Source organism: Trematomus bernacchii, unplaced genomic scaffold (genome assembly GCF_902827165.1).
Source record: "Trematomus bernacchii unplaced genomic scaffold, fTreBer1.1, whole genome shotgun sequence".
Classification (NCBI taxonomy): domain Eukaryota; kingdom Metazoa; phylum Chordata; class Actinopteri; order Perciformes; family Nototheniidae; genus Trematomus; species Trematomus bernacchii.
The window spans coordinates 7,393,389-7,412,130 of NW_022987342.1; the positions used below are offsets into that span (position 1 = coordinate 7,393,389).

General features: G+C 41.7%; 1 protein-coding gene across 1 annotated transcript; it reads left to right on the plus strand.

Annotated features, from left to right (window-relative positions):
- The first annotated feature begins 158 nt into the window (after nt 1-158).
- On the plus strand, nt 159-18,013 carry ccdc40 (coiled-coil domain containing 40). The gene is made up of 18 exons (XM_034130869.1): nt 159-321; nt 593-695; nt 1,224-1,339; nt 2,499-2,582; nt 3,275-3,494; nt 6,635-6,792; nt 6,892-7,014; nt 7,526-7,647; nt 8,161-8,404; nt 8,916-9,098; nt 9,957-10,202; nt 10,312-10,525; nt 10,992-11,161; nt 11,249-11,340; nt 11,782-11,902; nt 14,358-14,546; nt 14,631-14,789; nt 17,557-18,013. Exons 1-18 carry the CDS (start codon nt 169-171, stop codon nt 17,821-17,823), a joined length of 2,964 nt encoding a protein of 987 aa, XP_033986760.1. The 5' UTR covers nt 159-168; the 3' UTR covers nt 17,824-18,013.
- Nucleotides 18,014-18,742: the final 729 nt, after the last annotated feature.

The following is an 18,742-nucleotide window of genomic DNA, read 5'->3' on the forward strand; positions in this document are numbered from 1 at the left end:
CGTAAAGCGAGTTTGCTACAGTGTTTATGTGACACATATCATGCTGTAGTATAGGTAACGTTACAAAATATCTCTGTTACTTAGTTGTTAAACACTTCAAACTTTAGAGACTAGCATAACAGCTAGTATGCTAACATAACTAACCTTTTGTTCTTCATTACAGGTCCAATGCAGAGCACTAGAGGTGAGGGTGGTGAGGGAGCAGGGGAGGAGGAGGTGAGGCCGGAAGGCTCGAGACAAACTGAAGAGGTGAGCGAGCTGCAGGATGGAGGCGAGGAAGCAGCAGAGGACCGTGGGGCCCCGGTCCCAGCCGCTACACAGGTAGGAATGTATGAATGAGGAATAAACAAATTCATTTTCACTCTCTGTTCCTTCGTCGCCTCCCTTTTCAGACGTGGGGATATTTATTTCATCTTTTTTTCCAAGTGCTAGTTTTAGTTATTTTGTTTTTGGGATTTTGTTAAGAGGTTCAAGCCTAGGATAGCCAAAGTTGCCTACTACATTAGTCCTGTGAGACAGCAAATGCTACATGTACTGTATAGTCTAAGACGTGTACATAGAACCGAATACATGCTTTCTTTATGTGTCCCAGAGTGTCTCACAGAATCAGTCAGGACCAGAGCCTGATGACACGACCCCCCAGCTTCAGCCTGTCCACACTGGGTTGGATGACTTCCCTGCAGCCACGAATTCAGGTCAGTCACACACAGGGTGCACTCTCAACCCATTTAGTCCTCTGACCAAATGACTAGTAAAGGAGGAAATTGTAACAGTCTCCGAACAAATACCATTGTATTTTCTGGCAGCTTTTTTTGGCTGGTAAATAGTTCGAATCTGGTGCCCTGTTTGGGATTTACAGTCAAGCGCAAAGAAACACAGTGTTACACAGCATAGCACAGTTCAATACAATATCATTTATTATCCTAAGCGAACTTAAATTAGCAAGTAAAGCTGGGAAATCAGAACAGACATACAGGAAAAAGTGTAAAACTGCACATTTAAACTGGTTTGCTTAGGATTCCTTTTTATTAAACATTACTACCTTTGAATTGATTCAGATTGGCTACAGGAAATGTTTTCTTTCTAAAGGGACTGTCCATATATGGAGGTGAAAAAACTAAAATGTCCATTTATATTACACATGAAAGAGATCTTTGTTTCAGTGCAAGAAAATGTTGCCCAGTTGCCATTGACACTTCACCCCTCACACCTTAACACATCAGAAGACATGGAGGATCAGGAGCCGCTGCAAGAGGAGGAGGAGGAAGGGGAGGAGGAAGGGGAAGTGGAGGATGAAGAGGAGGAGGAAGAAGAGTTCATCGTTCTTGACTCTGAACATGTCTGTAGCTTCTACTTCAATATATAGACAATTGGTATTTATGAAATGGTGAAAGGTCCCATGTCATGGCCATTTCTACTGATGCTAATTCCATTGTTGAGGTCTACTAGAATAGATTTACATTGTTCAATGTTTCAAACTCACATTGGTTTCTCATACAGCATCTCTGTATAGTATGTGTATTCACTCTCTGTCCTAAACGCCTTGTTGGAGCTCCTGCCCCCCCCCCTCCCTATGAGCCCACTGTGCTCTGATTGGTCAGCTCGCCCACTCTGTTCTGATGAGTCCACCACCGTTACAGCGGAACATCAGTGTTTATGTGTTACAATGGCGTTTGTTAGCAACCAGAAAATGACACCAGTAATGACAAACAGATGAGAATGCTGCGTGGGGTCTGGGTGCCGTGTTGGCGGGACGTTGCGGGGCTCGCTGCTCCGCCCTTTGAGGCTCGAGGAGCGGACAGTGTGAGCTGGATTACTGGTGTCGTTTCCTGGTTGCTGCGTGGGGTCTGCGAGACAGCGAGACACCGCGGAACTCAGCCTGAGCTCATTGTGAGTGTGAGGAGATCCGCGGAGCCGCGGCTGAGAAAAGATAAGGGTGTGTGTGTGTGTGTGTGTGTGTGTGTGTGTGTGTGTGTGTGTGTGTGTGTGTGTGTGTGTGTGTGTGTGTGTGTGTGTGTGTGTGTGTGTGTGTGTGTGTGTGTGTGTGTGTGTGTGTGTGTGTGTGTGTGTGTGTGTGTGTGTGTGTGTGTGTGTGTGTGTGGAGCCGTTACGTCACTATGACCGTTACGTCACTATGACCAGGAAAATGGAAAAAGAAAAATCTCCAACGAGGCGTTCTGGGGCAGCATAGACACGTCTTTTCTGTGTTAGAGTTTTACTCGCTACAGGGTGTACTTTGAGGGTTTGTGACTTTGCAGACCGTTTACATGCATAAAAAGCTACATAACACACAAGGGGATGGGTAATAACCGTAAAAGCATGACATGGGACCTTTAACTTTGTGATTCTGGTCCGTAAGAAAGATCTCTGAGTCTAGTAAGTCAAGCAGTTGCATTTGAAACATTTTAAGTTGAGCTGCTGCTTTGGTGTTCGTAAAGATAATGCCAGATATGCTTCCCTCTGATATGTTATTAATGCCATGTTTGTTGTGTTGGCAGCCGCTGGTCAGAAGGCAACAAGTTGCTCTGAACAGACAGCTCAGTAATCAGCTGGAGAGGATCGACCTGGGACTGAGGGAGAAGGTCAGCTATTTCAACATTAAACATTTTGTACCTCTTTACTCTTTTATTTGTCCTTAGCCCCCTCAGCTTTGCCCCAATTACACTCACATACATAGGTATAGGAACAAAGAAACATGTAACACACATTCAGGTTAAGTTTCCCTTTCAAATGCACACCTGTAGGGTCTCAATGTGTCCAGGAGATGGCGCTGTTGATCTTTATCTTTTTCAGAATCTGAATTAGAAATCCTTTATTTGTCCAACATCAGGAACAGCCACAACAGCAAACCCACAGTTCAGATAAAGGACAATTATAAAAGGAGTAGACTTACATATTAAACAAAGAGGCATGCTGACATTAATACAAAGTGCACCACGGTAAAAAATAAGTAGCAGCATTTAAAAATATTAAGTGAACATATAAAGGTACTGAAAACGCAGCCAGTAATAAACATTAGTAGATTCTAAAGAAACAATATGTGTATTTCACATAACAGCGAGAAATGAAAGATATGTCTTCTGATGTTTGTTCCAAGATACATTACATACATTTTTAAAAACCAGCCTTTAAAGGGTTGCAATAATTAAAAAAAGAACCTAAGTCTATTCCTGAAGCAATATATCTGTGACAAAGAGTGTTTGCATGCGCAAAGAACCGGTCTGACATCTTGATGATACGTTTTCTGATTCCTGACTGCTCCTCTTCTCCGCAGCTGGCAAATGAGAAGGAAGATGATAAGCACCTTAAGGAGTTGGGAGTTGGGATGTACGGGGTGCAGGAGCAGCTGGCACGGCTGCAGACCAGGCTGGATGACCGTCAGCACACCAAGGCCGAGGCGGAGGCCAAACGTCAGCAGGCCAGGGATCAGCTGGAGGAGATCAAGAGACAGTATTCCAATATCACCGGCCAAGACAGAAAGGACAAAGCCAACGGTGAGCCCGGTGTTGCATGGTGTTGATCCAGGATCTTTTTAACTGTGTTGAACTATTACATCCATTACTCCCCTGTAAATCCATGTTGATTGTCATGTTTGACACCATGTTTTAATATCAAAATATATATTCTTATTGTTAGGCCTTTCTTTTCTGAAAATGTTGAACTATGTTTCTTCATTCAGAAAATACACTGTAGCCTTTCAAATCTGAATGAAAACATCAGAATACTTGATTTATTCATAGGGTTTTGTTCAAGTTGCTCCATCTTAGATTAAAAGATACACAAATAGAATACAAATATTTATATATTCAAAGACATGAAAATAAGATTGTTCAACAAAAAATATAAAGATATTTATATAAACATGAAAAGTTAAAGGTCCCATGTCATGGCCACTTCTACTAATCATATTTCCATTGTTGAGGTATACTAGAATAGATTTATATTGTGCAATTTTCCAAACTCACATTGGTTTCTCATACAGCATCTCTGTATAGGATGTGTATTCACCAGGTATTCACTCTCTGTCCTAAACGGCTTGTTGGAGCTCCTGCCCCCCCCTCCCTGTGAGCCCAGTGTGCTCTGATTGGTCGGGACGTTGCGAGGCTCGCTGCAGCGAGGAGCGGACAGGTATCCGGGTCGGCGATACAGAGAGACACAGCGAAACTCATCCTGAGCACACACAAACACTCACAGCCGAAGTAAAAACAATAAGTGTGGCTTGATATTGAGTAAGAATAAGGGGTACCACTTTACAATAAGACTACCCTTATAAAGGGTTTACGAATAGTTTGTAATTCATTTATTAATTAGGTTGTGAAAACTTTATAAATCATTAATAAGCTTTTATAAGACATGAGATAAACAGGGCAACTGTGACCGGTTGCTTGCCAAATAGTGAGCCCACATTTATCTGTACTGCTAAGCCTTATATTGGCTACCTAGCTTACTTCGTCTTCTTCATCAGCCAGCATCCTTGGTATCTGTTGTTCACTGAGTTGATTCTCGCTGAGTAGCCAATATAAGGCTTAGTCATCTTGCCAAATAGTGAGCCTGTGTTGATGTATGAAAACTATGTTAGAACTGGTATTTATAAACCAGTTCTAACATAGTTAATGATTAATAAAGTGTTTACAACCTAATTCATAACCTAATTATAAACCCTTTATGAATCCTTTATAAGGGTAGTCTTATTGTAAAGTGGTAACGAAAAAGGTTTACAGTATAACGCTGTGAGAATGGGTCTGCGGAGAGCATTTCTCCGCGATCCCAACTCGTCTATTACCAGCGTTCAGGGAGCTCTATGCAAGTCAATGGGACTCCCTGTTAGTTAGCCAAGGGATTCTGGTGTGTGAGGTGCTCCGCGGATTGGTCCATTTGGGCCAATCCGGTCATTTGTTGTTGATTTGGGTATTCACACGTCACAGAACCCAGGAAGAAAACAATGGAAAATGAGAAATCTCCAACGAGGTGTTTTGGGGCAGCATAGACAGGTCTTTTCTGTGTCACGCAGCGTCCACACGGCGGCATGCGTTGAAGCTTGCCGGTGGGCGTGTCTGAAACTCGACCAACAACCAATCACATGAATCTCCCGTCCCGGACACACAAGCACGCGGTTTGATTGGCCAGAGCTTGTACTGGCATATGATTTGATTGGCTGACGCTTCCGTCGAAGCTTCAAAAGTTGAACATTGCTCAACTTTTGAAGCGAGCAACGCGAGCAAAGCGGAGCAACGCGAGCAAAGCGAAGCGACGCTCCCACAATGCAGTTCGGCAAAGCGTGACGTCACCCCATTCAAAGTGAATGGGCAGAAGCGTTGAAGCTTCAACGCACGCCGCCGTGTGGACGGGCCGTTAGAGTTTTACTCGCTACAGGGTGTACTTTGAGGGTTTGTGACTCTGCAGACCGTTTACATGCATAGAAACCTTCATAACACACAAGGGGACGGGTAATAACCGGAAAAGCATGACATGGGACCTTTAATGATAGATGTCCAAAAAAAGATACAATTAAAAAAATGTACCGGTACATAAGAAGTGAAATTTGTAAATTGTGACGTATTAATATAAATAAGATAATAATTCTTCTGAATAACACAGTATAAACTGCAGGTCAGCCTTGAAAAAGAGATATTTTGATCTCAAGGGGCTTTCACTTGGTTAAATAAAGGCTACAAACAATAAAAGGGTTTGGCTGCTGACAGGGAAGTCCAGTGCCAGTCTATTGACTGAGCTTGCCTGAGGGTGGGGTTAATCAGTCTGATGCTGCAGGCAGGAATGAGTTCCTGTAGCGCTCTGTGGTGCATCTTGGTGAAGTAAGCTGAAGCTACTCCTGTGTCTGACTAGCATGTTATTACATACCTCAAATACTCAGCAACACACATTTGTGTGAGCAGCCATGTCTACGAAGTAAAGACACACCCAAGAGCATAGAGTTTGAGACTATTGTAACTTCACTTTCGTTGCTTATGATGACTACATTATCTCTAAGAAGTGAAACAGCTGTCTGCCTTCTCTTGTATATAATGGAACAAGATTATACTTATATGCTTGTTTATCTCAAAGGGTCAAAGAATAAAGATTAGAATCACTCAAAAGCAACGTCTCTTCTTCTGCAGAAATCATGAAACGGTAACTTAAGATAATCCACAGAACATGTTGTGAGCAGTTTCAGGAACTATTTTCTTTCTATTTTTGTATCACAGGGCAGAATGAAGCGTGCATCAACTCATGAACGAGCTGCAGGTGGAGGCCATTAATGTGTATATCTCGTGATGTTAAAAGCCTCACCTCCATGAGTAGAGGTACACTTTCTATTGCACTGTGAGAGGAAAACAAACAGATAGAAAACTGTTCCTCCATGAAACTGCCCTCAAAGATCTGTGGATTCTTTTGAGTAACCAAGATTTCATGGCTCTTCAAGCAATACAAACTGAGTGCCGTATCATGTTCTATTATATGAAAAAGATGGTAACTTATATACTTGGCAACACACACCAAAAAATGATCAAGATTGATAAATATTAAAATAGATAACAGAATTTCTTTTTATTTCTGATTGCGAGGTGAACTGTCCCTTTAAGGCATTGTGTTAAATTGACTCTGACTCTAAATTGACTGTGTGTCTTCTCCATAGCGTCCCAGTTACAGGCGGAGATAGACAACCTCATGCAGCATCTGGTCTTCACACAAGGAGTCAGTGAAGATCTGAGCTCCAATGTCAAAGCCCTGAAGAACGCCAGACGCAAAGCAGGAGCTGAGAAGAACCAGGCCGAAGAGCAGAAGTTCCAGCAGGTGGGCAGTCTGCTGCAGATCTCTCAAAGTGTTGACTGTCATATACATTGTCATTGGTGAATATACTGTTATTGATAAACAATACTCCTGTGTCATCAGGATTTGTATGTGGAGCGTCTTACAAAGGACAAGGAGAGGCAGACGGAGCAGATAGCCATGTATGAAGCCCAGGCCAAAGCTCAGGCAGAGGAGACGCATGCAGCCAAAGAGGCTCTCTCTGAGGTAACTATGGCATGATGGCACAACACAGTATGTACCTGTATGTTAAAGGGGTCTTTAAGCAAGCACTGTCATTTAGTGCATCTGTTAATACCACAAACATTTCCAATTCATTGGCCGGAATTCATGAAGATTAAAGCTGCATCAAATACATGTATGTCTGCTCCCTTGGGGGCAGGGGTACTAGCTCGAAAGAAAAGAAATGATCACATTATAAAGATGTTATAAGCAAACACTTGGTTAATTACACATACAGTGGGAAACATTTTCACATAATAATATTCTTAATATTGTCAAAGAACTACAGTAATGATAACAATAACAGCAAATCAAACAATATTAAAGCAACACAGAAAGAAAGAGTCAACAAGAAGGAGAGTGCATGAAAATAAATAAGAATCTTTTTTGTGTGCATATTTTCATATTTTTATGTTGGTGCAGTACACAGCATGTTTATAAGAATATACACCAGATCAGTCTTGACACATGTCCACTCCCAATGCTCTGTGTGCAGGCTGAGATGGAAATGGAGTCTCTGGTGTTGGCGCGGAACCAGCTGCTGCAGCAGTGGAGCGGCAGCCTGGTGGGCATGAGGAGACGAGACGAGGCCTTCAGCGCCATGCAGGACGCTGTGCGGTGAGGAGACTGAATATCAATAAGCCACTGAGCCCCTTCAAATGTGCTAATGCCTTCGAAACGGACATGTGACTAATGTCCCAGCAGGAGACATACGCTTCATGAGCAGCACCTTTGGGTGGCGCCGCTCTGCAGTGATAGACTGTTGGTAGGGCACACAACAATAACTTGAGATGAAATCGTTGTGCCTCACTTTCTCATGTTTGCCATATTAGATATGCATGCGTTCTTTCTGGTTTGCTCCCAGAAAAAATAAAATGCTTCAAAACTAATGTTAATAATCTGGCTGAAGCCCTCTCATGAAAAAACAGCTGTGGCTTTTTGTGAATTGATTGGCATTAAAAGGGTTAACATTCTGAACATTTATCAATGTGTGGTAGTTCGGATAAGGACTGAGGTTGGTTCAATTGAATACACTGAGAGGAGAATATCATATGAAATGTTATTTTAATTTGTTGTTGTTTTTTGACTAGGCATCTATTCTTTCCTAACTGCTGCTCTTGTTTCCCTCAGCACCGTCGAGCACCAGGTGATCTTGCTGGACAGAGAGATTGAAGGCTACAAGAGATCCACCAATGAAGAGCAGGAGGAGAATGAGAAGCTAACTATGCAGCTGAACTGGTCCCATATGGACGGGGCCACCTCCAGAAAGCTGATCATTCAGAAGCAGGCCCAGGGAGAGGCTCTGCAGGCGCACTACAGCTCCTGCCTGCGCACTCTGAGGGAGACGGAGCGCACCCTCGCCAGGCTCTCTAAGGTAGCACGAGGTTTCTAAAGCTCTGCCCCACAGTGACCTCCTATAGAGTGGGGCAGGATGCTTGAACCCGGAAATGAACTAGTCTGACCACGTCTCCTGTACTTAAGTAAAGTTCTTAAGTAAATGTACTTAGGTACTCTACGATGTAAAGTTGACATCACTATATCAAACATTAGCCACCTTTAGCTTAGCGGTGGTGATGCGCAGCCATGGGACTGTGATGTCATTTGTTTCTAGCTTAATGTTAGCATTTCAATTCTGTCCATTGCATTTACATTTCAACATTTATAAACGAGCTGTTGATATGTGGAGATGATCCTGTTGAACAAAAGATGAAAGTATAATAAATGTCTGTTTATCACAGAGCTTATTTTCTCATTGCTTCTTTTCGAGGGAGCCCTTTCTATGCTTATTTCTGTGTCGGCCTACACAAATCCCTCATCACCGCAACGCTCTTATTCTTATTACCCTTTCAAAACATTTCACTCTTTTTTCTGTTTCCTTGCCCTAGGAAACAAGCGCCCACCACGCTGAAGTGATCGATCAGAGGAGGCAGTTGCAGAAAGAGAGTGCTGTGCGTCTGGAGATTGAGGACAAGATCATGACCCACATCCAGCAGAAGCTCACCCACAACAAGGCTGCTAAGTACTCCCAACGGCTCACCAGCAGGATAGCCACGCTCAAGAGGGAGAAGGTAACGTTTAGCAAGAGGAAAAAGGGCACATAATCTCTCCACCTTCCCATTGAGACATTTGGGGCTTTTTCATTGAAATGTTTTTAAATCATGTGTCTTTACTTGTGCACATCACAGGAATGTTGGCAAGGATGACCTCAGCCCCTATATACGTCTGTCATACGCTATGTAGCCAAAACACAAACAGTCAGACCCTTATGGATATAAATGTCCCAACTGAAACACATTAAAACCACCGTTTTTGATCCCACGGCCTTTATAGCATACACATCATGCATTCTAATACATTCCATTCAGAACCCTGGCTTTACAATTGTAACTTTGACTATTTTCCAACAGATTCAGACCATTTGAATGGTTGCCATGTGTGGAAAGCATCTGCTATTTTCCTGTTTTTTGCAATATTTCTTATATATTATGTGTTTGATGCAAGATCAATATTGTTAATAATCATTGTCATATCCCAGTTAGTTTACAAATAATTGTTTTGTTGTTTCTTTATAACTAAAGTGTCATTGTGTACTCAAAAAACTGGCATTTAAAGGGTTCAAATTCTGAAAATGAAATGGAATATTTAAGGACTGAGGATGGTTAGGAGATGTAACTCATTATAAGTGCGGCACAATATGTACAGTATCATTTGAGATATTTAGTTTCAAACTAGGCCTGTGTTATTAATAGGAGTACTCCAGCAATGTATTAATACACTTGGGGAACTATAGTAATGTTAACGAGTATGCCAAAAAGTATAATGTACTGAAGAAATAACGTTACCAAAACAGCATATCAACCACATAGGTATAAAGATATATCATTTATGACATGTTGTGCTACTCATCTTCTCGTCCTCTCCTTTAGAGCTTTCGGTTGTGGCAGCTGGAGAATGATGTAGTGGCGGTGGGACAGGAGATCAGCAAGGCCAGCCAACATCTGGAGAGCCTGGGCCTCACCACGGAGGCTTTAGACGAGAAGATCGCTAGGTCCAACAAGTTACTGACGAGCATCCAGGCTAAGATGTCCTCCTTTGTGACACTCATCGCGCAAAAGCAGGCCAGCATCGCCACATGCAACAAAAAGATCTATCAAATTGCAGCCAAAACTGGGGTGAGAGTGAGACATTTTAAGGGTCTTTCTTTTCTTCCGAGAAACAATTAAAAAATATCAGGTCTAAAATCACATGCTGCCTTTGTGATTTATGTGCCTCCTTTCCTAGCATGAAGACCTGAGTCCTCTGCAAATCAAGGTAGAGGCAATAAGGGCTCAGATCGAGGAGCTGGCGGTGAGAATCAAGAGTGACCAGCAGATCTGGATGATGCGTCAGGGGACTCTGGTGGCAATGACCCACGAGATAGAAGCCAACAGCAAGGAGATGCTGAAACTGCAGACAGAATACACTGCCATGCAGCAGAAGAAAATACGCCTGGAGGGTACGTAACATAGTTGCAAAAACGAATGTAAAAGTAATATATGGAAGTCTATTTCCAACAGTGTACTGAAAAACTAATTCCTGGTTATTTGAATGAGAAATGTCCTCAAAAAACAAGTTAGTATCTCAAAATAATGACTTAATATCTCAAAATAATGAGAAACATTCTTAAAAAAACGGACTTCTCAAGAAAATAACATACTTTCTCTAAAAGAAAGACAAAATACATGAAATCATTGGGAAACATACACAATATAATCACTAACCCTAACCCTAACAAATACAAAAGTCATTACAAGTCTTTACAAGTCTAAGAATCAAACTACGTATCTATGATGCTTATTGTATTTAACAACCTCAAACTGACATCTCCAAATCTATTTTGATAGTAATTCAAATCGTACAGCATGTGCTTAAGCATTTCTGTGGTAGATAAGCTGCTTTGAAACCAACTCTAACCCTACCAGGTCAGATTGAAGCGGAGCACCATGAGGAGACGGAGCTGGAGAAGAATGCCAAGATGCTGAGAGGAGACCTGCTGAAGCTCAACACCCTGCTGAGCAAGAACTCACAGCTGAGCCAGGCGCTGGAGCAGGAGAACGCTCTGAGGGAGACAGACTTCCTGCACAGACTTAAGGCACATGGCATGAGTGTTTATTTTGTTATTTTCTGTCTGCCATTTCAATCATAACTGATTCATAAACGTTATATATAATGTGTTCAGGAGGCAGAGCGGGAGTCTATCCAGATGCAGATCAAACACGAAAGGATCCAGGAGGAGAAGGAGAGAATCCTAAACAGTGTGGTGGAGGCTAAGTCAGTCGCATATTCACTTTGTGCTCATATCAGTTGAAATGTCTATGTCTGTATGGCTGCATGTGTTCAGATTGCATTAAGAAATTCATTTGGAAGAAAACATGAATGCTTGTAGTCCTACTAATAACATGAGGAAGTGGTGCACTTCAGAATTAGTATAACAACAACAAACATGACTAAACAAACCTGTTTCACAGATTTGCGATTTTCTTTTAAACAGGAGAGATTAAGATCAGATAAAGAAAATGGTTCACCCGGAATTTCTTTATTCTTTTAGAGCTTATTTTGTTAAATAGTACCATTATATCAAATGTGATGAAATAATTCAGTTATTGGCAGCTCATTCCAGATTTGTAATTTTCACAGCTCATAAGACACATTTCATGTAACAGCTTGCATATGTTCTATTTTCGGTGTCCATGTGTTTTGTGTATGTGGCAGGCGACAGATAATGCTGTGGGAGAAGAAGATCCAGCTTGTGAAAGAGACCCGTTCAGCTGTGGACTCGGAGGTGGGCCAGGGAGACATCCAGATAATGAAGGCCGAGGTACACCGTATGGAGGTAAACACAGCACACATTATATGATTGTACATAGAGACAGTAAACAGCACTGTTATTGAGTCTTTATCTGCTGTTTGCCTTTATATGAGCCAACATGTACTCTATGTACATTAAAGGGGGCCTATCATGCTCATCTTCAGGTTCATATTAGTATTTAGTGCCTCTACTGGGACATGTCTCCATGCTTTAATGTTCAAAATGCTCTTTATTTTTCTCATACTGCCTGTGCTGCAGCACCTCTTTTCACCCTCTGTCTGAAACCAGAGCCCAGTCTGGCTAGCTGGCTGGCTCTTTTGTGATTGGTCAACGGCTAAAAGATTTCCTGCTGGTCTAGTGCTGCCTCTTTCAGTTAGTTTATGTTGATGTATGACTTTCGTTTTTAAAAAAGTGCATTATTTCATTATTTTCAATTAGTTCATAAACACTGTTTTGAAACTTCTTCAACTTTGGTATAACATTGTTAACAGGAAAAACAACAGCCCAATATTTTTTGCATACATACACATCATCATCATTTATGTCATTTGTATTGTCTACAGTGTAAAACTTGGATGCAACATAACCTCCTCAAACTGAACAGCAACAAAACAGAACTCCTCCTAATCGGCTCCAAATCCACCCTCAGCAAGGTCACTGATGGCGCATTTCCACTGCAGGGCCTCGCACGGCTTAGTACGGTATAGGTAGGCCAGGCTCACTTTATGCTGCGTTTCCATTACAGTTTAGTAACTGGGGTAGTAACTATAGTAACGCAGTGTAGGTGGAGCCGTGACGTCAGCTTCAATGCGAACCACAAAATCAACATCAGCCGTTAGCTGTGAGCCCTCAGAGCTCACAGCTCCTCATATCTGTTCAGAAACTAGACAAAAGTTAAACAAGTACACACCACAGACTGCCTGTGTCATGGTGAATACAGTCGCTGCTTTATTTATGTCTGTATAGGCCGTTGTTGTGAGTGTGGACGGTCGGAGCTTAGCTTAGCCAATCCATTCAGAAAACACGCATTTTAAAAGGTTTTTCGCCTGCCGTCTGTCTGCAGACTTGACAAAGCATTAATTCATGGTTTTTACTAACCGGTATCAGTATGTTGTTACTTCGGCATCATTTTTGAAACGTGTATTACAATTAAATCACGGTCAAATATGTTCATTGTGTTATAGTTGTAGCCACTCACGTCACTAGTTTAGCATATTCAGCCCGGTTGTTGGCCCGGAAAGAACCACGATTTTGGAGGGCCAGAAAAACGGTGAAAAGGTACCCGTTAGCCTGAACTACCCCTAGTGGAAACGCAACAAAAAACGGGCCGGGTTTGGCACGGCACGCTTAAACCGTGCTACGCGCTGCAGTGGAAATGCGCCATCACATAACACTCACCATCTATGGCACCATTGTTTCCCCCCTCCAATCAGGCACGCAACCTTGGCGTAATCTTTGACCCCACCCTCTCCCTCGAACCTCACATCCGCCAAACAGTCAAAACCTCATTTTTCCACCTCCGCAATATTGCAAAAATCCGACCCTCTCTCACCCGCCCCGCATCCGAACGACTAATCCATGCCTACTGCAACTCACTTCTTTACGGCATCAGCACTACATCCCTCAATAGACTCCAACGGGTTCAAAATGCAGCTGCACGACTCCTCACCCATACCAAATCATGGCATCACATGACCCCAGTACTCAAAGACCTTCACTGGCTTCCTGTCTCCCATCGCATCAACTACAAAATTCTGGTCCTCACCTACAAAGCACTCCACCATCTGGCCCCCCCTTATCTCACAAACCTTCTCACCCCCTATCAACCCCCACGGTCCCTCAGATCCACCGCAGCCGGACTCCTGTCCATTCCCACATCCACACTCTGCAGCTTTGGGGACAGAGCCTTCTCAGTGGCAGCTCCTAGGCTCTGGAACTCTGGAATGCCCTCCCCCAAGATCTTCGTGACCCTCACAGTCTTTCAGTCCCGCCTCAAAACACATGTCTTCAACTCTGTCTACCCATAAGCCCCCCCCCCCCCCCCCCCCCCCCCCCCTCTCAATCAACTTCCTCTTGACTGCCTTTTCTGTTTATTTTATTTATTTGTTTGCCTGTCCTTGTTTGTCTACCCTCCCACATATTGTAAAGCGTCTTTGAGTTGTAGAAAAGCGCTATATAAATATAATGTATTATTATTATTATTATTATTATTACAGTGTAATATTGTTGTGTATTTTAATATTTACACATTACATCTGTCCTGGGAGATCCCTCCTCTGTTGCTCTACTCAAGGTTTCTTCAACATTTTCCCCATTATTGTGGGGTCTCTTGGGATAGTTTTTCTTTGTGCGCTTCAAAGATTTAAGAAAAGATGGTGTCGCATTCTTTACAAACTGTAAACCCCCTGAGACAAATGTGTCATTTGTTATATTTGGCTATATAAATAAAATGCCATTGATTGAATCACTTCTTGTGCAGGTGCGACTGAACCACCAGTTGAAGCAGCAGGAGCGGCTGCTGAAGGAGAGCGAGGCGACAGTGGAGAGGAGGGAGGTCATCGTCCTGCGCAGGGAGGCCATGTTCCACACCTCAAAAAAAATTACGACCAAGGGCGAGGTGAACCGCGTCACACAGGGCCTGCAGCGCAAGACCCACGACACACACAAGGTAGGCCATGTGTTAGCTCTCATACCTGCACATGTGCCTGAATCATGCTGCACAGTAACCTTACACGCAGTGTGTTTGTCTCAGCGTGTGGTGGAGTATGAGCAGGGGATCAAGGAGCTACAGGAGGGCCAGGTGAGGCTGAGCGAGCGGCTGGCGCAGCAGAAGCAGAAGCTGTCAGAACTCTGCGGCACCAGCTACGTCCTGGACCCCGAATTCGAAAATCTGCAGGACACCAAAGAGAGGGTAAGGAGCTCATAATGTCTACTGCATTACAACCATAGACTGTATGATTACCAGCAGGGGAAGGTGACTAAGTACATTTACTCAAGTACTGTACCATAGTACTGTTTTTTGGTACCACTTTACAATAAGACTACCCTTATAAAGGGTTTACGAATAGTTTGTAATTCATTTATTAATTAGGTTGTGAACACTTTATAAGTCATTAATAAGCTTTTATAAGACATGAGATAAACAAGGCGACTGTGACCGGTTGCTTGCCAAATAGTGAGCCCACATTTATCTGTACTGCTAAGCCTTATATTGGCTACTTAGCTTACTTCATCTTCTTCATCAGCCAGCATCCAGAATCCATTATAAGGGTAGTCTTATTGTAAAGTGGTACCGTTTTTTCATACTTTGAGTATATTGAGTATTTCCATTCTATGCTACTTTAGGTAGGAAATATTGTTCTTTTTACTCAACTACATGTATTTCACACTCTAGTTACTAGCTTCTTTTTTACACAAGAAAACATGTTATGCTTATATGATGAGATGCAATATTGTACTCCTAATATACCCATAAAGTAAAAAACTGGCTCAACACTGATAACATTGATATGCTTTTACATGTATTAATAAGTGTTAAAGACAGAATAATATAATATTCTATGATAAAATAATGCTTTAATGGAGACATATTTGAATAAAGGGTACATTTACTGTTGATACTTTGAGTATATTTAGCTGATTATACTTTGGTTCTTCTACTTAGGTTTTTTTGTATTCATGACTTTAACTTGTAATGAGTATTTTTAGAGCAAAGTATTTCTCATTTTACTTGAGTTAAAGGTGGGGTATGTAATTTATTTCAGAAACACTTTTTGTTATATTCCATGGAATGCTCTTAACATCCCGATAACAACCATCTGTGCACAAACTTATCTCGTGCCCTCATTGGTCATGTGCGCGTTCGTGTGTGTTGGAGGAGGGGCTCTGTTAGGAAGTCTGAAGGAAGTGGCAGATTTTTTCCGGTTGTGTATTTTCAAATTCTAGCGCACTCGAGCTGGTTTCTCCAAAATTACCTACCCTACCTTTAAGGTTCTGAGTACTTCTTCCACCACTGATGATTACAACACAGTAAATGTAGAGTTTAGATTTTTTTTTAAAGTTCGGTGGTATGAGGCCCTTATCCCCAGTGTATTGCCTACAGTATATGGCAGTTGGAATGCCCCCACTTTGTTTAGACAGAAAAGTATACCAGCACGTATTTGAAGCTATTTACTGCTTTGGACAGGAGCAGCAGTAAAACCAATGTATCCACAATAAGTTAAAGTAGTGCTTTATTTCGAATCATTTCACTGTTTTACCTTAGCATCAGTCACCCTTTCTGACCAGGAACTGAAGCTGCCATATATGCTCCCTTCAAAGTCACCTGACTCCATTGACAAAAACAGTAACTTGACCTTGCAGAACACACGGGTTGGTGGTAGTTTGATTTGCTTGACGGTGATATTGTGTGACTTTGGTGAATGTGTGCTAACCCTTTAAAACACCAAAATCACACAAAAACACAAACAAGCAATCCAATCAGAGCAGCAAGAGACCAGCAACTTCCGTGTTCTGCAAGGTCAAATACACATTTTCTTCAAAATATTGCATACACATGGTCCTCCTAATACAAATCTATAGTTGAAGCTACAGAAGTAATTCATACTTGCTGGTGTCAATCAAGACTCCATTCAGAACTGATGTATGCACCATCAATCTGCTGCCGCTGATGGTTGAATAACATGAATGACGGTGTGGTGAAAGCATTTTTCTGGGTCCTATAGTCAAGTCTGTGATATACTGAGTTGAGCAACATAGTTTCCACTCCCGAAAACCATTCCCCCCAACAAGAATACCTCAAATACCTGCTCACAGTTTTTTCACCTTCTCTTGTCAGGGTTGTACATTTTGTCAAGTCATTTTGATGAACCAACGGCAGAGACGCAATGACACTTTTTTAAATAATGTCAAAACAAAAAAAACAAAAATATTAGGAACGAATTGTTGCAAGATAAAAAAAATGTGCCCTAAACATTCTAAATAAATGACCCTTCGTTATGGGGAACATTAATAAATGCAACAATCGCAATGCTGGCTGCTAAGTGTGTCACTCACTGCCTCAAGACATTTGTTAATGTACCAACCATATTATCATGTTATCATTTGTAGTTGAATTGTTGTCTTGTACACCTACCTACTATATATAGTGTTATTATTAAAAAGACCACTTATATTACATACACAGTACACACATATTCCTCCTTATATTTCTCACATTTCTGTTCAATAATACTGCACAGCCCTTTCACTTTCAACTTTTCTAGACTGCCCTTTTTTTTCAGAGAATTTGTCAAATTCTTGTCGTATACATTTTTTTTTATTACATTTTAATACGCTTTTTTAAATAGCTTTTAAAAAAACTTCTATATTTGCTCCCTTAAATTAATTCCTCCTATTGTGTTTAAACCTACTTGTAAATAAACCCGATTCATTCATTCGATATATATATTCTTCAATATATATATTTTTTTTTAATTAACCCATTTTATCTTTATTATCCATTAACTTATATCTTTATTGACACTTTTTTTGTTCATTTCATTCATTGTCTTTCATAATCGTAATTATGCTTTCGCAAAACATGTTAAATCTCATTCCAATAAAGCTTATTTTGAAATTGAATAGTGAATTGAAAGCACCCAGCATAACCACTCATTCTTCATCGTTCCGTCCCCTAGAACCTGGCCCACCTGGTGTCTCTGCAGAGCCGCATGAAGAAACTGCAGGGGGTGTGTGAGGGCAGCTACCGAGCCTCGGCCACCAGCGAGTCGGTGGCAGCCGCTCTGCAGAGCCAGATGGAGCGTGTGCGCGCCGCCGGCATCATCCTGCAGCGCGTGTGTGAGGAGTTCCCCCAGCACCAGGGGGCGCTCCGCAGGCTGGCGCTAGCACTGGCAGCTCGCACACAAACAGCTCGCACACAGGTCAGAGTGCAGGAGATGTCCTGAGAGTGAGGGGAGGAGAACACATGACCGTGAGTACAGGAGAGGAAGTGCAGAGGATGGAGAGGGAGTAAGACATGAGAGGGAAAGATTAGAGAAGTGACACTCTGAGAAGAACAACAGGTCATTTGTTTTATGCTTTGAATTAAGTACTGATTGTTAAACAATGTAATAAAATAAAGAATTATCAAACAGTTATACAAATAGCAAAATTCTTTATAATGTTTGCCTTTTTCAATCCAGTTGCGTTTCTCAGTCTAAAAACAATAAGAGAAAGAAGAACATTTGGTAGCTTTGTGGGGCGGATGAGAGGAAAATGGTCCTCCACCAATCGGAGGGTCAGTGGTTTGATCCCTAGTCCCTGCGACCAACATGTCAAATGGTCCTTGAGCAAGATACAGATTGCTCCTGTAGGCATTTTCCAACGGTGTAGAGACGGTTTGTAAGTCGCTTTGCATAAAAACCTTATGCAATGTAAAGCTGACTTCACAAAGCCGCCCAAACGTTTGCTTAGCTTGTTTCTCTGACGACCTATAACATTTTTAAACAAGTTAAAATATGTAGTTATAAACAACCGGCATCTATTGTTTTAAAATTAATGTTTAAACTCGTTCCGGCACAAAGCTGAGAAGGCTAAAGTGGATATGATGCCATTACGGGCGACCAGGTTAAATGATTATATATTTGCCTTATCTATATAGTTTTTCAAAGTAAAATGTATATATAATTATCTAACTAATCATATTACCAACACAAAAAAAAGAACTGTCACTGTATAGTCACACATTTTAATGCAAAAAAAAAAGAAGGTTTCTAATGATGTTGTCCCAACTATTAATGCAGCAATGACAAAAATAAATGTCATTCATAAACCATTCAGTAGAATCATGTGTTGAGGTCATCCGCATTTTAGTTGTTCAGCTAC

What these genes read in the sequence shown, in the direction of transcription:
- ccdc40 (XM_034130869.1), top strand. Translation starts at nt 169, where the DNA reads ATGCAGAGCACTAGAGGTGAGGGTGGTGAGGGAGCAGGGGAGGAGGAG. An exon ending in AAGAGCAGAAGTTCCAGCAG is followed by an intron (nt 6,793 to 6,891) that starts GTGGGCAGTCTG and finishes CTGTGTCATCAG; the next exon opens with GATTTGTATGTGGAGCGTCT. An exon ending in CCGAGGTACACCGTATGGAG is followed by an intron (nt 11,903 to 14,357) that starts GTAAACACAGCA and finishes CTTCTTGTGCAG; the next exon opens with GTGCGACTGAACCACCAGTT.